Source organism: Drosophila biarmipes, unplaced genomic scaffold (genome assembly GCF_025231255.1).
Source record: "Drosophila biarmipes strain raj3 unplaced genomic scaffold, RU_DBia_V1.1 ptg000017l, whole genome shotgun sequence".
In the NCBI taxonomy this organism is placed as follows: domain Eukaryota; kingdom Metazoa; phylum Arthropoda; class Insecta; order Diptera; family Drosophilidae; genus Drosophila; species Drosophila biarmipes.
This window is the reverse complement of record NW_026114535.1, coordinates 2,824,656-2,845,744: the sequence shown is the minus strand read 5'-3', so window position 1 is coordinate 2,845,744 and position 21,089 is coordinate 2,824,656. Positions and strand designations below refer to the sequence as shown.

At 34.3% G+C, this 21,089-nt stretch overlaps 1 protein-coding gene and 2 long non-coding RNA genes across 8 annotated transcripts in view; 2 read left to right on the top strand and 1 right to left on the bottom strand.

Moving 5' to 3' along the window:
- The window catches only part of LOC127012036 (uncharacterized), a 115,432-nt gene extending 109,255 nt beyond the window's left edge, over positions 1-6,177 (top strand). Inside the window, exons 3-4 of the long non-coding RNA XR_007765458.1 lie at positions 5,664-5,852; positions 5,918-6,177. This is a non-coding gene — a long non-coding RNA (uncharacterized LOC127012036). The remainder of the gene's footprint in view (positions 1-5,663; positions 5,853-5,917) is intronic.
- The window catches only part of LOC122818544 (uncharacterized), a 53,201-nt gene continuing 35,799 nt past the window's right edge, over positions 3,688-21,089 (bottom strand). The window contains exons 3-4 of the long non-coding RNA XR_007765460.1: positions 15,949-16,093; positions 3,688-3,807 (exon numbers count right to left, since the gene is read on the bottom strand). This is a non-coding gene — a long non-coding RNA (uncharacterized LOC122818544). The remainder of the gene's footprint in view (positions 3,808-15,948; positions 16,094-21,089) is intronic.
- LOC108035862 (homeobox protein Nkx-2.4) overlaps positions 7,937-21,089 on the top strand; it is a 56,509-nt gene continuing 43,356 nt past the window's right edge. Inside the window, exons 1-2 of one of the 6 annotated variants that reach the window (XM_050890127.1) lie at positions 7,937-8,224; positions 15,766-16,227. In XM_050890127.1, the coding sequence (XP_050746084.1) occupies positions 15,806-16,227 (422 nt within the window). In that variant the 5' untranslated portion in view covers positions 7,937-8,224; positions 15,766-15,805. Of the gene's footprint in view, positions 8,225-8,516; positions 8,533-15,765; positions 16,228-21,089 lie in introns of those variants that run through there. The other 5 variants (XM_044092754.2, XM_044092755.2, XM_050890126.1 and 2 more) reach the window with 5 other exon arrangements.

Genomic DNA, 21,089 nt, shown 5'->3' with positions numbered 1-21,089 from the left:
TGCTCAATTGGAAGTCCTTGAGAGTGATGATGACTAATACTTTTGACTTAGGACGTGATGCATTTCCAAACTGTTTCCATATATTTCCTTTAATTTTGTTTCAGCTGGTTTTCCTTGCCACATAAGCACCTTTTTACACCCGTTACTCGTAGAGTAAAAGTATATACTAGATTCGTCGGAAAGTATGTAACAGGTAGAAGGAAGCGTTTCCCTTTAAAGTATATATATTCTTGATCAGGATTACTAGCCGAGTCGATTTAGCTATGTCCGTCTGCCCGCCTGTCCGTATGAACGCAGATGACTCGGAAACTATAAAGGCTAGAACCTTAGGACTTGGCATGCTGATTCCTGGGGTTCCTGCGCAGCGCAAGTTTGTTTCAGCGGGGTGCCACGCCCACTCTAACGCCCACTAACCGCCCAAAACTATGGTGGCCACAATTGTCATTCTAGATAATTTTTTTGCTAAAATGAATTTGTCTCATTAAAACCTTTCGATTGAGCTAAAAAAATATTTTCCACGGCTACTCTAACACCAACAAACCGCCCAAAACTGTGCTAAACCGTATTTGTCTTATCAATACCTATCGATTGACCAAAAAAAATAATTATGCCACGCCCACTCTAACGCCCACAAAACGTCCAAAACTGTGGTAGCCACAGTTGGCATGCTAGAAATTTTTTTTGCTAAAATGTATTTGTCTCTTTAAAAAAGTTTTTCCTTGTTTATCTCTAGAAGAGCCATTTTATTCGCCTGTTTTTACACATTCAAATCCGTGTCAAGAAACACCTAACTTCCACGCAATAGATTGCCATTCTACAAAATATTATCCACTTCTCCTTGGGATTCACATTCCACTATATCCAACATTTTGCCATTTCGCTCATTAAGCTTTCGCACATCGGAAACCCTTGAACCTTTTAATTGTAGTTTCTCTTTAATCAGAGTTTTGACTGCCAATTTGCATTTTTTATCCACCTTTAGATTTTTTAGACTACATTTTTTATTCTTTTGCTGTTCTAGTCGCATATTTATGGTTCCCTTATCAGCTTCTCTATCTGAGCGAAGGCTTATAACCTCTTCTTTGAGACGCGCGTTGTCGTCGGTTAGCTGTTTGACCTGCAGAGAAATAGCCCCAATATCGATCTTGTTTAAGCCCTTCGACATCCGATTTAGTTGGCAGATTTTTTAACTTGATATCGAGCTGATTCGACATGGCTGATTTCAGATCCTTCAAGGATGCCACTCCTGTAATATTTTGGGACATATTTTTCAACTTCCTCTTTTAAGATGCCGGTACCGGTGATAAATAGTTATCTTTTTTATCCGAGCTCGACATGACTAATACAACTTATATACCCGTCTACTATTATGGTCTATTTTAAGCGCCCTTCAGTGGTGACGGCTACCAGAAAGGTTGAATTTTCTCATTGAGTGTTAGGAAACTCTCTGCGGCTGCGACCAGCTGATGGTTACCACCTCTAGTCTTGTTTACTTCTTCCCACGGCGGTTCATCTCGTCCGCGCTTTCTTGACTTTTCCCGGTTTTCCACAACTTTCTCCGAAAAAATAATTGAAAACTGAACTCAGTTTTCTGCAAAACTAAATGCTGGTTCTCGTGAGGTACGCTGGTTCACTGCGAATCCTCCGTGTTTTCTGCGGTCTGTAAGCACAGCGCCTTGACTTCGTATTTTTTTATGACGCGGGTTTCTTAAGAAGCCAAACTTTACTTTCTTCTTCTTATAATCATTATTTTGGCGGTTGAGCTGTCAAGTATTTTGAAAGAGAGTAAAACTAGGGTAATAGCGGGGGTATTTATACCTCCCGGCCCCAAAATATCAAATTTTCTAAATTTTCTCTTTTAATCAATTGATTAAGTATTGGTATAAAATTCATTTAGTTTTTGAAATACTTTTCGATTGATCGATCGTAAGAATATAAGCAAAACGTTTTTTGAAAAATTCTTTTTGCTATCATTTTTATTTTTGCTGCAGAAACTTTATGTATCTAAAAATTAAAAGAATCTTCTAAAAAGAATCTATCTAAAAAATAAAAAGAAAAAAAGTTCAAAAAGTAGATTTTCACAAAAATTCTAACTTTTTAATAAGTACTGAATGGGTTAAAAAAAGTATTGGATTATTCAAACGGCATTCAAATTATCTTTCCATTGGTCCCAATATAATTAACTAAGTGTATGCCCATTGATATTCTTTAAAGTTTTACATGCAACACATTATAGTATAAAGTCACTCGCTCCAGCTATAAATGGCAACCTTGTACTGCTGTGTGTAGATTTACTATCAAATTGCGAAGTAATTGACCAATTAAAAAAAGACTAATCTGCTTGTGCACAAAGAAAAGATAAATCGATTGTTCAACGGATTTTTAAAATTTTTTTAATAAGTAGATAACAGCTTCTCTGTGCCATTTGCACAGTTCCAATTACCAATATGAAATGGGACATGGAAAAGTTGGAGCCGGGAACGAAGTTGTATCGCCGATACTGCAGGAAGGCGTCCACCGTCCTGGCAATGTTTACTGATGGATCCTCCAGCTGTCCTTTAGCGAGTGGGCGGCCTTTTTTTCCATTCCCTATAGAAGCTAGCTAGTCCTTTAGCTCTGCATTAGTTGTCAAACATCTGGTGGCGGTGTAGTCCAGCGATTCCCCAATGGAAAGCTCGTCCAAGACCGTATTCCGCTAAAGAAAACTTATAACCAAATTTATTTGGTCAAATCTTCCTTTTTTTGCGTGAACACGCCCGGTAGGATGTCCACTTAGGGAATAAAGTCGCAGTGGGGGTACTCCTGCTCAATAGGCTTCTCGATTGGATTATCTCCAGCAGTTCCTCTAATCTGCGGATTCGCACTGTTATAGAATTGCTTCATGTGGGTCAAGTTCCACAATAATGAGCAACATCTTGGCGCCTTTTTAAATCTGCACTGGCCTCTTGAATGCATTTTTCTTTTGTGTTTAAATTTTCTTAATATTTATAATTAGCCGCCTATTTACTTCTCTCTCACTCCTTTGGTTATCTCGCGGTTTTCGTCGACGTGAGTACTAGCCTTTAATGAGATCAGGGTCACTAGCCGTGTCGATTTAGCCATGTCCGTTTGTCTGTATGAAAGCTGAGATCTTGGAAAATTAGAAGGGTCCGACTTGGACAGATGCAGATTTCTGGGCCTCCTGCGCATCGCAAATTTGTTTCAGCATGGTGCTCCGCCTTGCCTACAATTCTCACACTAGAAAAAAATTATCGAATGTTAAAAAAATATATTGCCACGCCCAGTCTAACGGCCAGAAGCCCCCTACGAACCTAAAACCAAACGAAAATTTGAACACTAATTTCACTTTAGATTTAAATTCCTTCGACGCACTGCAGATTAGCACCCACAAACCGCAAAAAACAGTAGCGCCTGTTTTATTTCAAACCAAAATTGTTACCTGAAGCAGCGCCTATTAAGTGAGCATACCCAGTAGTAAATGATAGCATTTTAGCATGCGTTCACCTGTAAGCAAACTAAACACATTTTTGATGCACTCTGTTTTAATGAAAAAATGAACTTAGAAGCATTCAAAATTCAAATACCTGAAAGCTTTCCCAAAGAATACATAAAGCTGGATTTCAATTTCATAACTTTTATTTTTATATATTTATTTATTTATTTTTAATCGGAATCGCTCTCCTTCTGTACGGGGGCTGCATTCCACTTTGGTGCTTGCTTTTTCACATAACTTTAGAACATTTACTTCTTGTCCTTTTATCCTTTACGCAGTGCAGTTCTTGGTGTGCCCATAAATTTTTTGCGATTCTGAAAGATATATTATTTAATTTTATTAATTTGTTTTTCGTTCATTGTACACATGTGCATATGCATATTTTCACTATAGATTGGTGGCAGAGAGCAATCAAATGTTTAAAGCAGTAGGCACGAACTTCAGCAATCTTTACATTATTGTAAATGTTTTCTGTTACGCAGTAAAACAAAATTTGATATTAAAAATATTAACCAGGAATTTTTGTTGTAGCACAGTGGACAGCAGTCTACGTAGTGACAAAGCGCACCAGAAGGGTGTGCGAAGGCGACTAATCGTCCCATGGATACATTAATCGAAAGGTTTTGCAACAACTAAAAGCAGTGCATACCAAGACTTTAAGAAAATAAATTGGTTTGGGAGTAAGAGTAGGTGAAAGTCTAAAAGTAATAATCTGGAAGATTTATTCTATAAGGGCCGGTGAGGATATACACCCTCCGCTATTCACCTAGCATTAAAAACGCATCGAACGCATAATCAAATGTTCCGTAAAAAAGTAATTTGCAAAACCAGATTTTGGGGACTTCTCAAAATAAAAATTTCATTTTCTTTGTTAGTTTTTCAGTTTGTCCCGAAACGTTATTTTATAGTCCTGAAAATTCTAGACGATGTTAAACAGCTTAATATAAGATACATTAATTTTACAACTTTCGGAAAAACTAGCTAGATGCATGCCCAAACGGGAATTCAGGAACGTATTCCGACACAAATAGTTCTGGGTCTTATTTTTTTAACGCAGAACGACACGCAGGCAAACTCACCAATTTAAATGTGAGTGCTAGGTGCAATTAGTTGCGGTGCCTTCTAGATGTGTTTCCATACGGTGCATCTAGGAGTATTTTACTGGGAATGTAAAATAAATGAAGACGAGTCGATCTAGCCATGTCCGTCCGTTTCTACGCAAACTAGTCTCTCAGTTTTAAAGCTATCGGGCTGAAACTTTGCCAAAAGTCTTCTTTTTATTGCAGGTAGTATATAAGTCGGAACCATGCGGATCAGACAATTATATCTTACAATCGGGGAAAAAATTTAAAAAAAATTATATCTTTCGTGTTTTTTTAATATATACCTTTCTAAGCTTGGATATAACATTTTTAAATTAGTTCTGAATTTCGAATTAGATTTTATCAAAATCGGACGACTATATCATATAGCTCCCATAAGAACGATCGGAAAATTAGTGGTAAAATAATTATGAAAAATTATATCTTCGGTGTTTTTTAACTTTTAACCTTCTACGCTTGGAAATAACATTTTTTAATTGGTTTTGAATTTCGAATTTCGAATCAAAATCGGAGGACTATATCATATAGCTGTCATAGGAACGATCGAAAAATTAGTAGGAAAACATGAAATAAAAATTATATCCTTTGTGTTTTTTAACATATAACCTTATAAGGTTGAAAATAACATTTTTAAATTAGTTCTGAATTTCGAATTAAATTTTATTAAAATCGGACGACTATATCATATAGCTGTCATAGAAACGATCGAATAATTGGTGGGAAATAATGTGAAACAAATTATAGCTTTGGGGCTTTTTGACATATTATCTTATAATATTGGGAATATACATTTTTATATTTTTAAGAATTTCGAATTCAATTTAATAAAATTATCAATTATTTTTTATAACTGCAAAGGTACAAACTTCGGCTTGCGGAAGTTAACTTCCTTTCTTGTTACTTGTAAAAAGTATATAGTATATATATGTAGTATTCACACTACTTTATATCTTTCAGAATCGCAAGATAATTGTTATAATTATGATTTAATTTTATTAGATAATAAGATAAAATATAGTATATATATATATATATATTATATATATAGTATTCACTTTACTTTTCAGAATCGCAAGAAGGGGTGGGCTCACCAAGGACTAGACTGCGTAAAGGACAAAAGGTCAAGAAGTAAATGTTATAAAGGGAAGAAAAAATGAAAGCACCAGAACATCAAGCAAACCACCGTACAGAAGGAGAGCAATTCCGGCTAAAAATAAGGTATTTTGTTTTTTAATGCTCTTAGGCGCGTTTATTTGGTGAGTACATGTAACAGGTGCATTAAAGGACAGTACCCAGAATGTTTTAAGTTTATAACTTCCAGGTGAATTCCAATTATATGCTTCTAGAAACGTGCAACATACATATTTTTTGTCCCTTGTATAAAAGAAATGAACAAAATCATCACTTCCGGGACACCTTTTTGATGGTATGTGTGTGCCGATCCCTGGATTAAAACAAAAACTTATGATATGAAACAATAGCATCTCATTAATTTGTAAAAAAATCTACTACAATCAGAAATTCACCGTTAATTCAATAAAATCGCCTATGATTTTCATCGGAGTCTATATTTTAAGTAAATATTTTTCTTGAAATTATGGTTAGTCATTAGCCAGACATCTTAACCATTCGGCCACCCGTTTTTGTTGCCATGGTACTAAAGTAGGCTATGGTACAATCTTGTAGCATATCAATAAAGTTTATTCTAATCGAAACCTTTTTGAAAGCCGTTTAAAGAATTCGATATATAAAAAAAAAATGTATCCAAAGGTAACTACGTCGAGTTTTTTTTATTTTTGCATTTTTAGTAACATTTTGATATTAATCATAATATATTAATAATAATCACAAAAGAACTCGACGTCAGCATGTGCGGATTAAGGTAAACAAATAGTGTGCCAAATTTCAGAACGATCGGTATATTAGTTTTCAAAGGAGAATGGACACCGACTTAAAAAAAACACTTTTCAGGAGAACGATTTAAAGTTTGGACGCTAAAAAACAGACCTGGACCGCCCCTCGTTCAAATGGTTATATCATACAGAGAAGGATACTTTTTTCTTAAGGAAAAACTGGGCTAAATTTATTTAATAATCCCGTGTTTAAGACGTTTTTCTAACTGTTTTATTATAGTTATTATTATTTTATTTAAACGATCAACTAAAAGATACAACTTAAAATAGTTACCATGTATTGGGAGTATGTTTCTGTACATTAAGGTTTTTTTTTGGCCAAACCTAATTCAAATTTAGAATTTTAGAGCATAATTAAGGAGGCGATGAAAAAAAATTTGTGTGTCTATCAGGATACCGGCTTAACGGATGATCTAAACATCAAAAAATCATAAAGGTTTTTAATTGGTGAGTCTGTAGCTATGGCCGGGATATTAAAAAATATGGAAAAATAATGTTTTTAGAAGACATTGAATTTATGATTGTAAGAAAACTATTTTCTTTGCTCTTTGTTGTGGAAAAAGCGATTATGATACTACTGGTCATAGCCACAAATGTGCTGAATATATTCTATAAATTGCAAGGCGATCTGTCAAGACAAGATATCTTTAATTTTTAAGAAACCGCACTACATTAAAAATAATTTTTTTCTCAACTGTTTGGGGGACAGGCAGAGGCTCTAGACCATAACTTAACTTCGTTACAGAACTCTGCACTTGCTTATTCGGATGCAACAAAATCATGACCTATTAATACCCAGAAATGTATTACTCCGATAAGCTGATATTATCAAGCAATATAAGTGGTTTTATTTTCATAATTTTTAAAGCTTACTTTAATTCAATAAAAAAAATGTACACTATTGAATTTGATCGGTTTTAATGAGTTAAAGTCTGTTTTGTCAAATTTTACTTAGCTAGCATTTTCCTTGTTTGCATCGACAGTAAAATTAATTCAATCTTCTCCCATCATAAAACGTTTCTATCGGGGGTTGGATTACCAAAGTCATTCCTATTGGTTGCCTACCGATTCGGCTAAAAACCCTAGCACATACATGGAATTTTCACGACAAAAGTAAAGCTATAGCCGTCCCTGTCCGGCTCATTTCGATTCCCTCAGCCGTGGGGTGCGAAAGAAACGAAATACACATCGTGAAACGAAGATAGGAGCAGAGTTTACATCAAGCTGCAATGACCTTACCGAGAGCTGGCTTTTGGAACAGCCCACTTTATTTCTGTAGCTGGTATTGGCTGGCTGAACTAAAATGAATAAGCAATATTTCATGTTTGTTTTGTTCATTTAAGTATGTAGCCAGTACCATCCAAACACAGCACAAAGTCATCGTTAATAGGAAAAACTTATTCGAGGGCTATCCAGAAGCCATCTGAGGAGTACTCGTCAGTACTGTTCAGACCTCTTATTTCATTTGACGGAATCGTGTCGAGTGGATATTCATAATAAATTCACTGACGTGGGCTTATATGTGTTGAAAATTACATACATACTTATATTGTGCTAAAGGAACAATAATCAGATGTTACATATTCTAAATAAACTGACAATAAAATTTGTTATTTAAATCTTCAAATAATTACTCCCAAAAAAAATTCATTTTTATTGAGATTTATTAAACATTTTTATTTTTTGTACATACATCAACAAATATACAAGTTAAAGTGAGTGGAATTAAATAAAGTCATATTATAATACATCTGGTATGATAAGCACTGAATTGACGAACTATAATGTTTTAAGGCTGTTCCGTTTATTTTAAACCCTTCTGAATATATGATAAACTTTTCATTGCATTACTACATGCTACTTAGTTTTTAAAATGTCAATATTTTTAATCCAAATATGCCAAAATCAAATTTTTAAAATCCTTCTATTACGAAGACGCACCACGAGTGTACGAAAGCGACTATGTATATATACACGAAGAAATTAAAATCTACTATTATGATGTGACCATAATGAGTGAAAGGTATCGCAAAAACAAAAAGGATTGTATATTTAAAACTTTAATTGGGTTGGGAGAAAGAGAGGTGAAAGTGTCAAAGTGAAAATTTAGAAAATTAAAGCTGTTGGGACCGGTGGGAAATTATACCTTAAGTTATTAGTTCATTTGCTAAAATCCTATTCTCCGTTTAAAAGGTATTTTAAAACTACATTTTGGTGTTTTTTTTAATGGGATAGTTTTCTCTTTGTTTGTGGGTTTGTATTTATCCCTTTTTGTTTTTGAGGCCTTAAATAACTTTGTGGATGTATTAAGAAGCTCGAGAAAGAAAACTTTTGTTCTAACACTTTTGGACTAGTTTGGCGGGAAATTAAAAACGACAGCTCAAGCTAATATTTTCTAAACAACTAATACTACAGATACATTAAATTTTCCAATCTTGTAATGTATTGCTTAAATTGTCAACTCGCGATTACAACTCTCCTTGTTATAAAAATTGCATTTTGGAGGGTGTTGAGAGATAAAAACTGCGACCCGTTTTATTTGACAGTTTCTCATTGAAAATTAAAGACCACAAAGTTTTTATAATTAATTTATTACTAAAACTAAAAAAATTTAACCAAGTTGACTTGGCTTTGCCAAGGGAGATATATATATATATTGACTTTAATGATATTACATTAAAATAAATATTACAGCAAAAGTGAATGAACACCAATATTTATACCAGTTACTCGAAGAGTAAAAGGTAGAAGGAAGCGTTTCTCACCCCATAAAGTATATATATTCCTAATCAGAATCACTAGCCGAGTCGATCTAGCCATGTTCGTCTGCAGAGCGCAAGTTTATTTCAGCGGGGTGCCGCGTCCACTCTAACGCCCACAATCTGCGAAAATCTGTAGTGCCTACAGTTTTTATGATGGAAACAAAATCTTAGCTCAAATGTAGACCACAAGCCGCCCAAAATTGTAATGGCTAGAAAATTTTTTTTGCCTTAATGTATTTGTCTGATCAATACCTATCGATTGACGTAAAAAAAACGCTTAAATCACATATCACATCATCACATATACCGAAATAGTCGGTAGGTGGCGCTTTACACTATTCCTTTGCTGCTTATATATCTCCATTTTAATTTTGGTCTCTTAAGCTGAGGGTATATGTTAGTAGAGACACTCGACTATATCGTTCTTTCATGTTTTAATATTAACTTCATTTGAAGCGTCGTCTGTATTACAACCATCTGACTATACCTGTTACTCGTAGATTAAAGATTTTTCGACCCTATAAAGTATCAAACAAAAAAATCTATTAACTAGGTAAGGGGTCGTGACGATCGCGCACCATCAACGTACTTTTATAACGAACAATGCTTATTTACTCGAATAAAAATAAATAGTTAAAATAAAACTAGGTTTGTCGCCACAACTCTAGCAGATCCAATTTTCTAAATTTTCACTTTTACACTCTCACCGCTTTTTCTCAAAAACAAATAAATATTTCTAAAGTTTTGGTATGCAATCTTCTTAGTTTTTGTAATACCTTTCGATTGCGGTATCACTCGTTACGTGCAACTTCGTGTACTGACGACCATTGTGATATATATTCTTGATCTGGAGCACTAATGGCTTTAGCCCTATATGTCCTTTTGAGAGCTGTGATCTAGAAAACAATAAATGCTAATAATGCCTATAAATTGTACAGGGATATCTTAATCTTCAAAGGCTTCTAAGCAATATTAAAGAAAAAACATATGATCTAAGACGGTGTTTGACCTCCAAACGCAAAAGAAAAATACAGCTTTTTTGGGCATAAATATCATAGAACTTAGTACCCCCTATTTTTGTTGGTAAAAGGTCGTGAAGTTTTTTTGTTTTCAGAACCAAAATATGTCGTATTAAAATACTTCGGAACATAAACCCAAAACACCAGCTAATATTTTTAAGTTTTAGAAGGGTTATTTGTTTTAAAGAAAAGTCTAAGCATTCTATTCTATTCTAATGTATCCCGACCATAAGTTGGTTCTGAAATGGTGCTTAGAATCCTTTAATTTGACTTAATGACGAAAAGATAACAAAAACTTGCGTGCCTATATAGAATACATTGTAGATAATGTAGCTGTAGACGAAATCCCATTTACTTTTTTTCAACTTTTTCAAAAATTAGGTTCTAGGCAAGTTTTTGTCATGCCCACTTGTGGTCGTTAAATTGGCCGTAGTACCTTGTTCAAAAAACTTGCGCCTCCAAAAAAACTCAAAAATCTACATACATGCCTAATCATAACGGTATGGCCTCTCTAGTTTTCAAGATCTCAACGTTCATACAGACGGACAGATAGACATGGTTAGTACGACTTGGCAGTGATCAATCCTTTTACCTGTTACATACTTTCTGACGAAACTAGTATACTCTTTTACTCTACGAGTAACGGGTATAAAAATGTATCACGCCCACCCTAACGCCCATAAACGGTTTAAACGCTAAAGTCTGTCTGCTGCCCACATAACATCTACTGAAATAGCGGACTTTGCTTTTACCCACCAATTTTCCGGTCGTTCCTATGGCAGCAATAAAATATAGTCGTCCGATTTTGATAAAATTAAATTCGAAACTCAGAATCAATTAAAAATGTAAGGGAAGGATTGTTTCCGATTGTTTCTATGGCAGCTATATGATATAGACGTCCGATTTTAATAAAATTTAATTCGAAATTAAGAACTAGGTCGAAAGTGCTAAAGTGTGAAAAAACACCAAAGATATAATTAAAAAAAAAATGGTGTTTCGATTATTCATATGGGAGCTATACTATAAGATATGGTTTTCCAAACCGGCTGGTTCTTACTTATATACTATGCCAAATAAAAATAGTCTTTTGGGAAAGTTTCAGACCTATAGCTTTAAAACTGATAGACTAGTTTACGTAGAATAGGACGGACAGACGGATCGACAGACATATCGACATTCGGACGGACAGTCAAACAGACGGACATGGCTAGATCCAATCGTCTAGTGATGCTGATCAAGAATATATATACTTTATGGGGTCGGAAACGTCTCCTTCACTGCGTTGCAAACTTCTGACTCAAATTATTATACCGTCTTTAAGGGTATAACAAGTTTTAACTGAAGTGTATTTGTCTCGTCTCGACTGACCTAAAAAAAATGTGCCTCACCCACAAACCGCTTAAAACTGTGGTGGCTACAGTTGTCATTCTAGAAAAATGTGTTTTTCATAAAATATATTTGTCTAAAAAAATGGTTCCACGCCCACTCTAACGCTTACAAACGGTTTAAGCTGATTAACTGGTATCTGATAGTCAAGGCACTCAACTATAGCGCTCCTTCTTGTTTTTATTTATTCGTCAGAAGGTATGTAACAGATAAAAGGATGCGTTTCCGACCCCATAAAGTATATATATTCTTGATCAGGATCACTAGCCGAGTCGATCTAGCCATGTCCGTCTGTTTGTTTCAGCGGGGTGCCACGCCCACAAATGGCCAAAAGGCTTAATCTGTCTGCCGCCCATATGACATCTACTGAAAAAGCCGGTAGTTGGCGATCTAAAATATAGCTTTTCTGCTTATAAATCTTATAAAACTTCATTATCCGTTTGCTCCCTTGAGCTGAGCTAACGGGTATCTGATAGTCGCGGCATGTCTGTCTGTCCGCCTGTTTGTCTGTCCTTATAAACGCTGAGATCTCGAAAACTATAAGAGCCAGGACAGGCAGACTTGGCATGCAGATTCCTTGGCTTCCTGCGCAACGCAAGTTTTTTTCAGGGGGGCGCCACGCCCACGTCAATAATCCGCAATCTGTAGCGCTAACAGTTATTTTTATAGGATCTAAATTTTAACTGAATAGTGTTTGTCAATACATATCGATTGACCCAAAAGTGCCAAGCCCACTCTAACGCCCACAAACGGTTAAAAGGCTAAAATCTATCTGCCGCCCACATAACATATACTGAAATAGCCGGTAGGTGGCGCCCTAAAATATAGCGTTGCTGGCTTTATATCTCCATTTCCCATTTGCTCCCTTAAGCTGAGTAACGGGTATCTGATACTACCTACGCCCAGAAAACATAAATCTTTTCTAGACATAATATTTTATGCCTGTCGTTATATATCACTGGACAGCTGTCCAGGAGAGCGTTCAGAGGGGACTGTCATAAAAACCTAAAAGGATTGCATAACAAGACATTGAAAAAATTAATTGGCTTGGGATAAAGAACATGTGAAAATCTGGGCGTTTGTTTATTTATGAACTACTAAAGCTACAACTTCTGTTATATTTAGTTAATAATTGAGAAACTTTTTAATTTTTCCCAATTATTTAAATTATTGTAGTAGCCAACTTTCTACGAAAACGATTTCTTCTACCTGTAACATACCTTCCGACGAATTTAATATATCCTTTTATTTACCCTTTAAATTTACCCTGCTTTTTAATAAAAAAAATTTTAAATTTAAATATATATTCTTGATCGGAGTCACTAGACAAGTCGATCTAGCCATGTCTGTCTGTCCGTCCGTTTCTACGCAAACTAGTCTCTCAGTTTTAAAGCTATCGAGCTGAAACTTTCCCAAAAGTCTTTTCTATTGCAGGTAGTATATACGTCGGAACCAGCCGGATCGGGCAACTATATCTTATAGCTCCCATAGGAACTGTCGGGGAAAAAACTATACAAAAATTATATCTTCCGTGTTTTTTAACATATAACCTCCTTCGCTTAAAAATAACATTTTTTTATTGGTTTTAAATTTCGTATTAAATTTGATCAAAATCGGACGACTATATCATATAGCTGCCATAAAAATGATCGGAAAATTAGTCGAAAAATATAAAATAATAATATACTTTCGTGTTTTTTAACATATAACCTTCTAAGCTTTGAAATAACATTTTTTAATTAGTTCTGAATTTCGAATTAAAATTTATTAAAATCGGAAGACTATATCATATAACTGTCATAGGAACGATCGGAAAATTGGTGGGAAAATAATATATAACAAATTATAGCTTTGGTGCTTTTTGAAAATATAACTTTCTTAGCTTGGAAATCAAATTTTTTAATTAGATCTTCGAATTACATTTTAATAAGATCGGGCGACTATGTCATTTAGCTGTCAAAGGAACGATCGGGAAACAATTTATTTACTAAAGGTGATTATTTCATATAACTGCAAGGGTATACAAACTTCGGCTAGCCGAAGTTAACTTCCTTTCTAAATTTTTTAAACATATTTTTCTCATCAATACCTAACTACTGATCCAATAAAAATTTCAACGCCCGCAAACCAACCAAAACTGTAGTGGCCACAGTTGTCATAAACATTTTTGTTTGGCAAAATTTATTTGTCTCATTAAAACCTTTCGATTGACCTAAAAAAAATGCTTGCCACGCCCCAAAGGTCTAAAACGCTTCAAACTGCCTGCCGCCCTCAAAACAAATACCAAAACAGCCGGTAGGTGGCTGTCGATCAATCCATGTCCGCCCTTTCGTCGTTTCTACGCTTACTAGTTTTTCAGTGTTAAAGCTATCGCAAAGCTATAGCTGCCATAGGAACAATCGGAAAATTGGTGGGAAAAAAATATGAAACAAATTATAGCTTCGGTGATTTTGACTTATTATATTTTACTATTAGGAATATAATAATTTTTTTAATTTCGAATTAAATTGAATAACAATGAAGAACGCTATAGTCGACTGCCTTGACTATCAGATTCCGTCACTCAGCTTAAGAGAGTAATAAGAAAATTGAGCTATATGAAAAGCAAAGCGATTTTGTAAATCGCTACCTACTGCCTACCGGGTGGTAAGCAGTGGCCGGGAAACATTTTTTTAGTTCAATCGAAATGTATTGATAAGGCAAATATAGCAAAAAGAAAAAACAAGAAAGGAAGATATCTTCGGCAAGCCGAAGTTTTTATACCCTTGCAGTTATAAGAAATAATCAACTTAAGTAAAACCATGTGCAATTTTTAAGGATTGTGGCTGACTTCAGTGATAGACCATTATTTTGACAGCTATATGGTAGAGTAGTCCGATTTTTATTAAATTGATTTCGACATTCTTAAAAAAATAAATAATTATATTCCCAATATTATAAGATAATATGTATATCAAAAAGCCCCAAGAGCTATAATTTGTTTCAAATTATTTTCCCACCAATTTTCCGATCGTTCCTTTGACAGCTATATGATATAGTCGTCCGATTTTGATAAAATTTAATTCGAAATTCAGAACTAAATAAAAAATGTTATTTCCAAGCTTAGAAGGTTATATGTTAAAAAACACCGAAGATATAACTTTTTCTATAATAGTTCCGATAGTTTCTATGGGAGCTATAAGAAATTGTTGCCCGATCCAGCTGGTTCCCGGAATCTGCATGTCAAATCTGACCGTTCTAGCTCTTATAATTTCTAAGAACTCAGCGACAGGCGGACAGAGGGACAAACGGACAATCGGGCAGACGGCTTGTGATCCTGATCAGAAATATAGTTACTTTTTGGGGTCGGATACGCTTCCTTCTACCCGAGGAATCTAGTAAACCCTTTTACTCTACGAGTAACGGTTATAACAATCGGACATGTATTATATACCATGTATATATATCATGTATTATATAATAGCATTAGTTTGTTAAAATAAAATAAAATAAAATGAAGTTATCACTGAAGCTAGGAACCATCCTTAAATATTTAACATGGTGTTACTAACATTGAATCTGATCATGGCTGACTGCGAGCATTAAAACGGCCCTAATACCCTGTTGAAATAAACTTGCGCCGTTGAAAAATTTTAAGAATCTACATGCCAAATCATAACATTCTAGCTTCTTTATTTTCCAATATCTTAGCGTTCATATGGACGGACAGTTGGACATGGCTAGTACGACTTGGCATTGATCCTGATCAAGAATGCACTTTTTGGGGTCGGAAACGCTTTTTTTTTTACCTTTTTTTATACCTTTACTTTACTTTACTTAAAAAAGGTAAAAAAAAGCGTTTCCGACCCCAAAAACTGCATTCTTGTGTGCATTAAATTAAATAAATTAAAGGTTAGGTATTTACTAACACCTAATTCTTCAAAACTACAAATGTATTTTCTGAAAAGAGTAATATTAAATATTAATTATTATTAAATAACCCTGACTTTTCTGCAAATTAAATTAATTAATATTAATATTAATTAAATTAATTAATATTTTACCAAATATATAAAAATTTTGCTTTAATATATAAATCAATTTTTTTAGCGCTAAAATGCTTCTACGGACTTATTAATAATAACTTCGCATGTCATCCCACGGCCTTACATCAATAATTGAAAACAAATCTTATAAAGATTTAAAAATTATTGGAGATAAACAATTTTTAACGGCATTAAATGAAGTAGATCTGGTTATGAGTTTATCTCCAAAGGAAATACTGATACCTACCGCCATTTCCCAGCATCATCAAGCGGATACATCAACCAAATTAAATTCAAACGAATCATCGACACAAAATACCGTATCTACAGCAGCCGCGGCAGCGGTTGCACATCACCACCACAATCTTTCCAGTATTCACCACCTCCAAAACCTGCAAAATCAACATCAGAATACTTTATTTAATAGTAATCATTCAACACCATTTAGCGTAACCGATATCTTAAGTCCTATTGAAGAATCATATCGCAAACTGGAACTGAACGGAAACCCACCCTCTCCGTTTCGGTAAATATAACTGTAGCTTTACATTTTACTTCAACTACTTTAATGAAAAAGAAATAAAATTATATTCGGGGTGACACTGCAATGTCTTCAATCAAACTTCAGGTGGACTTTTTGTCGGAGCCAGTGGCCATAATATTAGCTAAGGGGAGTGCAAAATAAGCTTTTGTCCCACAACGTAAACTTTCTAACTTTTTTAGTTTCCAAGGTCTCAGGGTTCATACGGGAGGACATGGCTAGATCGACTCGGCTTTATTGAAATATCATAAACTAAAGAGCAAACGAAGAACACGGGCATCTTAATCTAAAAAATCTGGATACAGGATAATCTTAACATATTGATTACTTATTATTATTACATTGTAAATATCAATTTTGGGTAAGCACCGTATTGCATATTAAATAGCTAGTGCAACATGTAGAAATTGTCATTAAAGGCAGCTTAATTATTTTTTATAAAGTATATATTATATTTGATATAAAAGTTTTAATTTATAAAGAGAACAATTGCGTCTGCACATATACCTTTATACCTTTTGCACCGACGGTGCAAGCCCCATGTTGGGCAGCGTGAGGATGCTGAAGAAGTATCCAAAGGCGATGGCGTCTAGTTCGCTTGGCTGATCGCCGTAGAAAAATGTAATATATAAATAGATGAATAGAAAAATTTAGGTTTTCAGGACGAGGGAACAAGTTAAAAAAGTAGATTTTGACAAAAATTCGTCTTTTTGAATAAGTACTGAATGGGTTAAGAAAATGATTGTATTATTCATTCCATTAATTTCAAAATTTGCAAGAAGTAAGTTAAAATTATAAGTACATAACTTTTGTTACGCTAAAATACTTATGCCGAGCAGTGTATATGGTACATTTGTTTATTTTTTCAATTTAATCAATTAAATTTTTCATTTTCGAATTAAAATGGCTTTCCAATATCTCTTTGCTGCTATATACTCATATCTTAATATCCATTTTCCCTTAAACTGAGTTACGGGTATCTGATAGTCGATGCAGTCGACCATACCGTTTAAAACAAAAAAAAACAGTCAAAATTTGAAATATTTGATCTTTTGGGGCCGGTGGGTATAATTTCCCCAGCTATCAATCTATTTGTATTCTCATCAACCATTTGTATTCTCAGTAAAATGCGAATGACACCTCAACTGTCAAAATTGGATGCACCGTTCAAAAGTAATACGCACAAAAAAAAAGGTTTTTGTCCTCTTAAAATAAAAATGGTATTTCGTTTGTCAGTTTTTTTTTTTGTCCTCAAAATTCTGGACGATGTTTAACAGCTCAAAATAAGAAACATTAGTTCTACCACTTTTAGAAAAACCTAATAAATTTTACTAACTAATTTTGTACACCCGTAACTTGTGAAGAACTAAAGCTTCAGGCTTGTGGTAGAAAGGTATTTCAAAATGCTACGCCTTTTAAACACGATTTGTCTAAATATGGTTCAAAGTTTTTATATCCTTGCAGAGGGTATAATGATTTCAGTCAGAAGTTTGCAACCCAGTGAAGGAGACGTTTCCGACTCTATGAAGTATACATATGATCATATGATCAGCGTCACAAGACGAGTCGATATCGCCATGTCCGTCTGTCCGTCCGTCTGTCCGTCCGTTTCTACGCAAACTAGTCTCCTAGTTTTAAAGCTATCGGGCTGAAACTTTCCCAAAAGTCTTCATTTCGAATTAAATTTTATCAAAATCGATCGACTATATCATATAGCTCCCATAGGAACAATCGGAAAATTAGTGGTAAAATAATATTGAAAAATTATATCTTCGGTGTTAAAAGTTAAAAAACTTTTAACCTTCTACGCTTGGAAATAACATTTTTTATTTGGTTCTGAATTTCGAATTAAATTTTATTAAAATCGGACCACTAAATCATATAGCTGTCATAGGAACGATCGGATAATTGGTGGGAAATAATGTGAAACAAATTATAGCTTTGGGGCTTTTTGACATATTATCTTATAATATTGGGAATATACATTTTTATATTTTTAAGAATTTCGAATTCAATTTAATAAAATTAATAATTATTTTTTATAACTGCAAGGGTATACAAACTTCGACTTGCCGAAGTTAACTTCCTTTCTTGTTTTTTGTTATTTTTAAAAAACGGCTCTAACAATTTCAAGTTAAATTTTAAGGTGTTTAGCTCTTGAGATTCCTTAACTCATGGCATATTTTTAAAAATACCCAAGTTATTAATCATCATAAATGGCCACATTTACAAGTTCAGAACATATTACACTGCCTGAGCATTGACCGGCAATTCAATATGCCATAGCTTAGTTGTTTGATTTTAATGAAGCGTTCCAAATGTAAAAAATATAAAACTCGTTTTTACTTAGTAAATCGTATATTACATTTTCGTAAAAGGTTGATATCAGAACTTTTGTTTGATGAAGGGGCGATCGTCACTATTTGTTTATCTCCTTTAAAGGTGATTTTGTTTTACTAAAAAAAAACAATGAAAAAGTTTTAAAAACAAGGAAGAACGCTATAGTCGACTGCCTCGACTGTCAGATACCCGTTACTCAGCTCAAGGGAGCAAACGGATAATGAAGTTTTATAAGATTTATAAGCAGAAAAGCTATATTTTAGATCGCCACCTACCGGCTTTTTCAGTAGATGTCATATGGGCGGCAGACAAATTAAGCCTTTTGGCCATTTGTGGGCTTTAGTGTGGGCGTGGCACCCGGGTGAAACAAACTTGCGCTGCGTAGGAAGTCCAGGAATCTGCATGCCAGGTATGAATATTCTAGCTCTTATAGTTTCCGAGATCTCAGCGTTCATACGGACGGAGGGACAGACGGACATTGCTAGATCGACTCGGCTAGTGATCCTGATCAAGAATATATATACTTTATGGGGTCGGAAACGCTTCCTTTTACCTGTTACATACTTTCTGACGAATAAACAAAAACAAGAAAAAGCGCTATAGTCGAGTGCCTGGACTAGCGATAGAGTGGGCGTGGAAACATTTTTTTAGACAAATATACTTTATCAAAAACACATTTTTCTATAATGGCAACTGTGGTCACCACAGTTTTGAGCGGTTTGTGGGCGTGCCACATTTTTTTTTAGGTCAGTCGATAGGAATTGATGTCCGTCTGTCTGTCCGTCTCTACGCAAACTAGTCCCTCAGTATATAAGTCGGAACCAACCGGATCGGACAACTATATCTTATAGCTCCCAAAGGAACTATCGGGGAAAAAATTTTAAAAAAAATTATATCTTGTTTGTTTTTTAACATATAACTTCCTACGCTTGGAAATTACATTTTTTAATTGATTTTGAATTTCGAATTAAATTTTATCAAAATAGGACGACTATATCATAAAGCTGCCATAGAAACGGTCCAAAAATTGGTGAGCTTTTTGACATATTATATTGGGAATATAATTTCTTATATTTTTAAGAATTTCGAATTCAATTTAATAAAAATCGGATGTCAAAAAAATGGTCTAAAAAAAAGAATGAAATAATTTTTTTTAATGTCACTGAAGTCAGCAACAATCCTCAATAATTTCACATTGTGTTACTAAAGATCGATTTTGATAAAATTTAATTCGAAATTCAGAACTAATTAAAAAATGTTATTTCCAAGCATTGAAGGTTATATGTCAAAAAGCACCAAAGCTATAATTTTTTGCATGTTAATTTCCACCAATTTTCCGATCGTTTGTATGACTGCTATATGATATAGTCGTCCGATCTAATAAGATTTAATTCAAAATTGAGAACTAATTAAAAAATATTATTTCCAAGCCTAGAAGGTTATATGTTAAAAAACACCGAGGATAAAATTTTTTCATAATTTCCGACTAATTTCCCGATTGTTTCTATGGCAGCTTTATGATATAGTCGTACGATTTTGATAAAATTTAATTCGAAATTCTAAGCCAATGAAAAAATGTTATTTCCAAGCGCAGGAGGTTATATGTTAAAAAACACCAAAGATATATATTTTTTAACTTTTTTCCCCGGTAGTTCCTATGGGAGCTATAAGATATAGTTGTCCGATCCGGCTGGTTCAAACTTATATACTACCTGCAATACAAAGAAGACTTTTGGGAAAGCTTCAGCCCGATAGTTTCAAAACTGAGAGGGTCGTCCGATCTTAATAAAATTTAAGTCAAAATTCAGAACTAATTAAAAAATATTATTTCCAAGCCTAGAAGGTTATATGTTAAAAAACACCGAAGATATAATTTTTTCATATTACTTTACCACTAATTTTCCGATCGTTCATATGGCAGCTATATGATATAGTCCTCCGATTTTGATAAAATTTAATTTGAAATTTAGAACTAATTAAAAAATGTTATTTCCTAGCTTAGAAAACATCGAAGATATAATTCTTTTTTAATTTTTTCCCCGATAGTGCCTTTGGGAGCTATTGAAAGAAGACTTTTGAGAAAGTTGCAGCCCAATAGCTTCAAAACTGAGAGACTAGTTTGCGTAGAAACGGACAGAGAGACAGGCGGACAGACAAACGGACATGGCTCGATCGACTCGTATAGTGACGCTGATCAAGAGTATATATACCCTATGGGGTCGGAAACGTTTCCTTAACTGCCTTGCAAACTTCTGACTGAAATCATTATACCCTTAATTTTTTCCCCGATAGTTCCTATGGGAGCTTTAAGATATAGTTGTCCGATCTGACTGGTTCCGACTTATATATTACCTACAATAGATACAAGACGTTTAGAAAAGTTTCAGCCCGATAGCTTTAAAAGTGAGAGACTAGTTTGCGTAGAAACGGACAGAGAGACGGACAGACGGACGGACAGACGGACGTGGCTAGATCGACTCGTCTACTGACGCTGATCAAGACGGAAA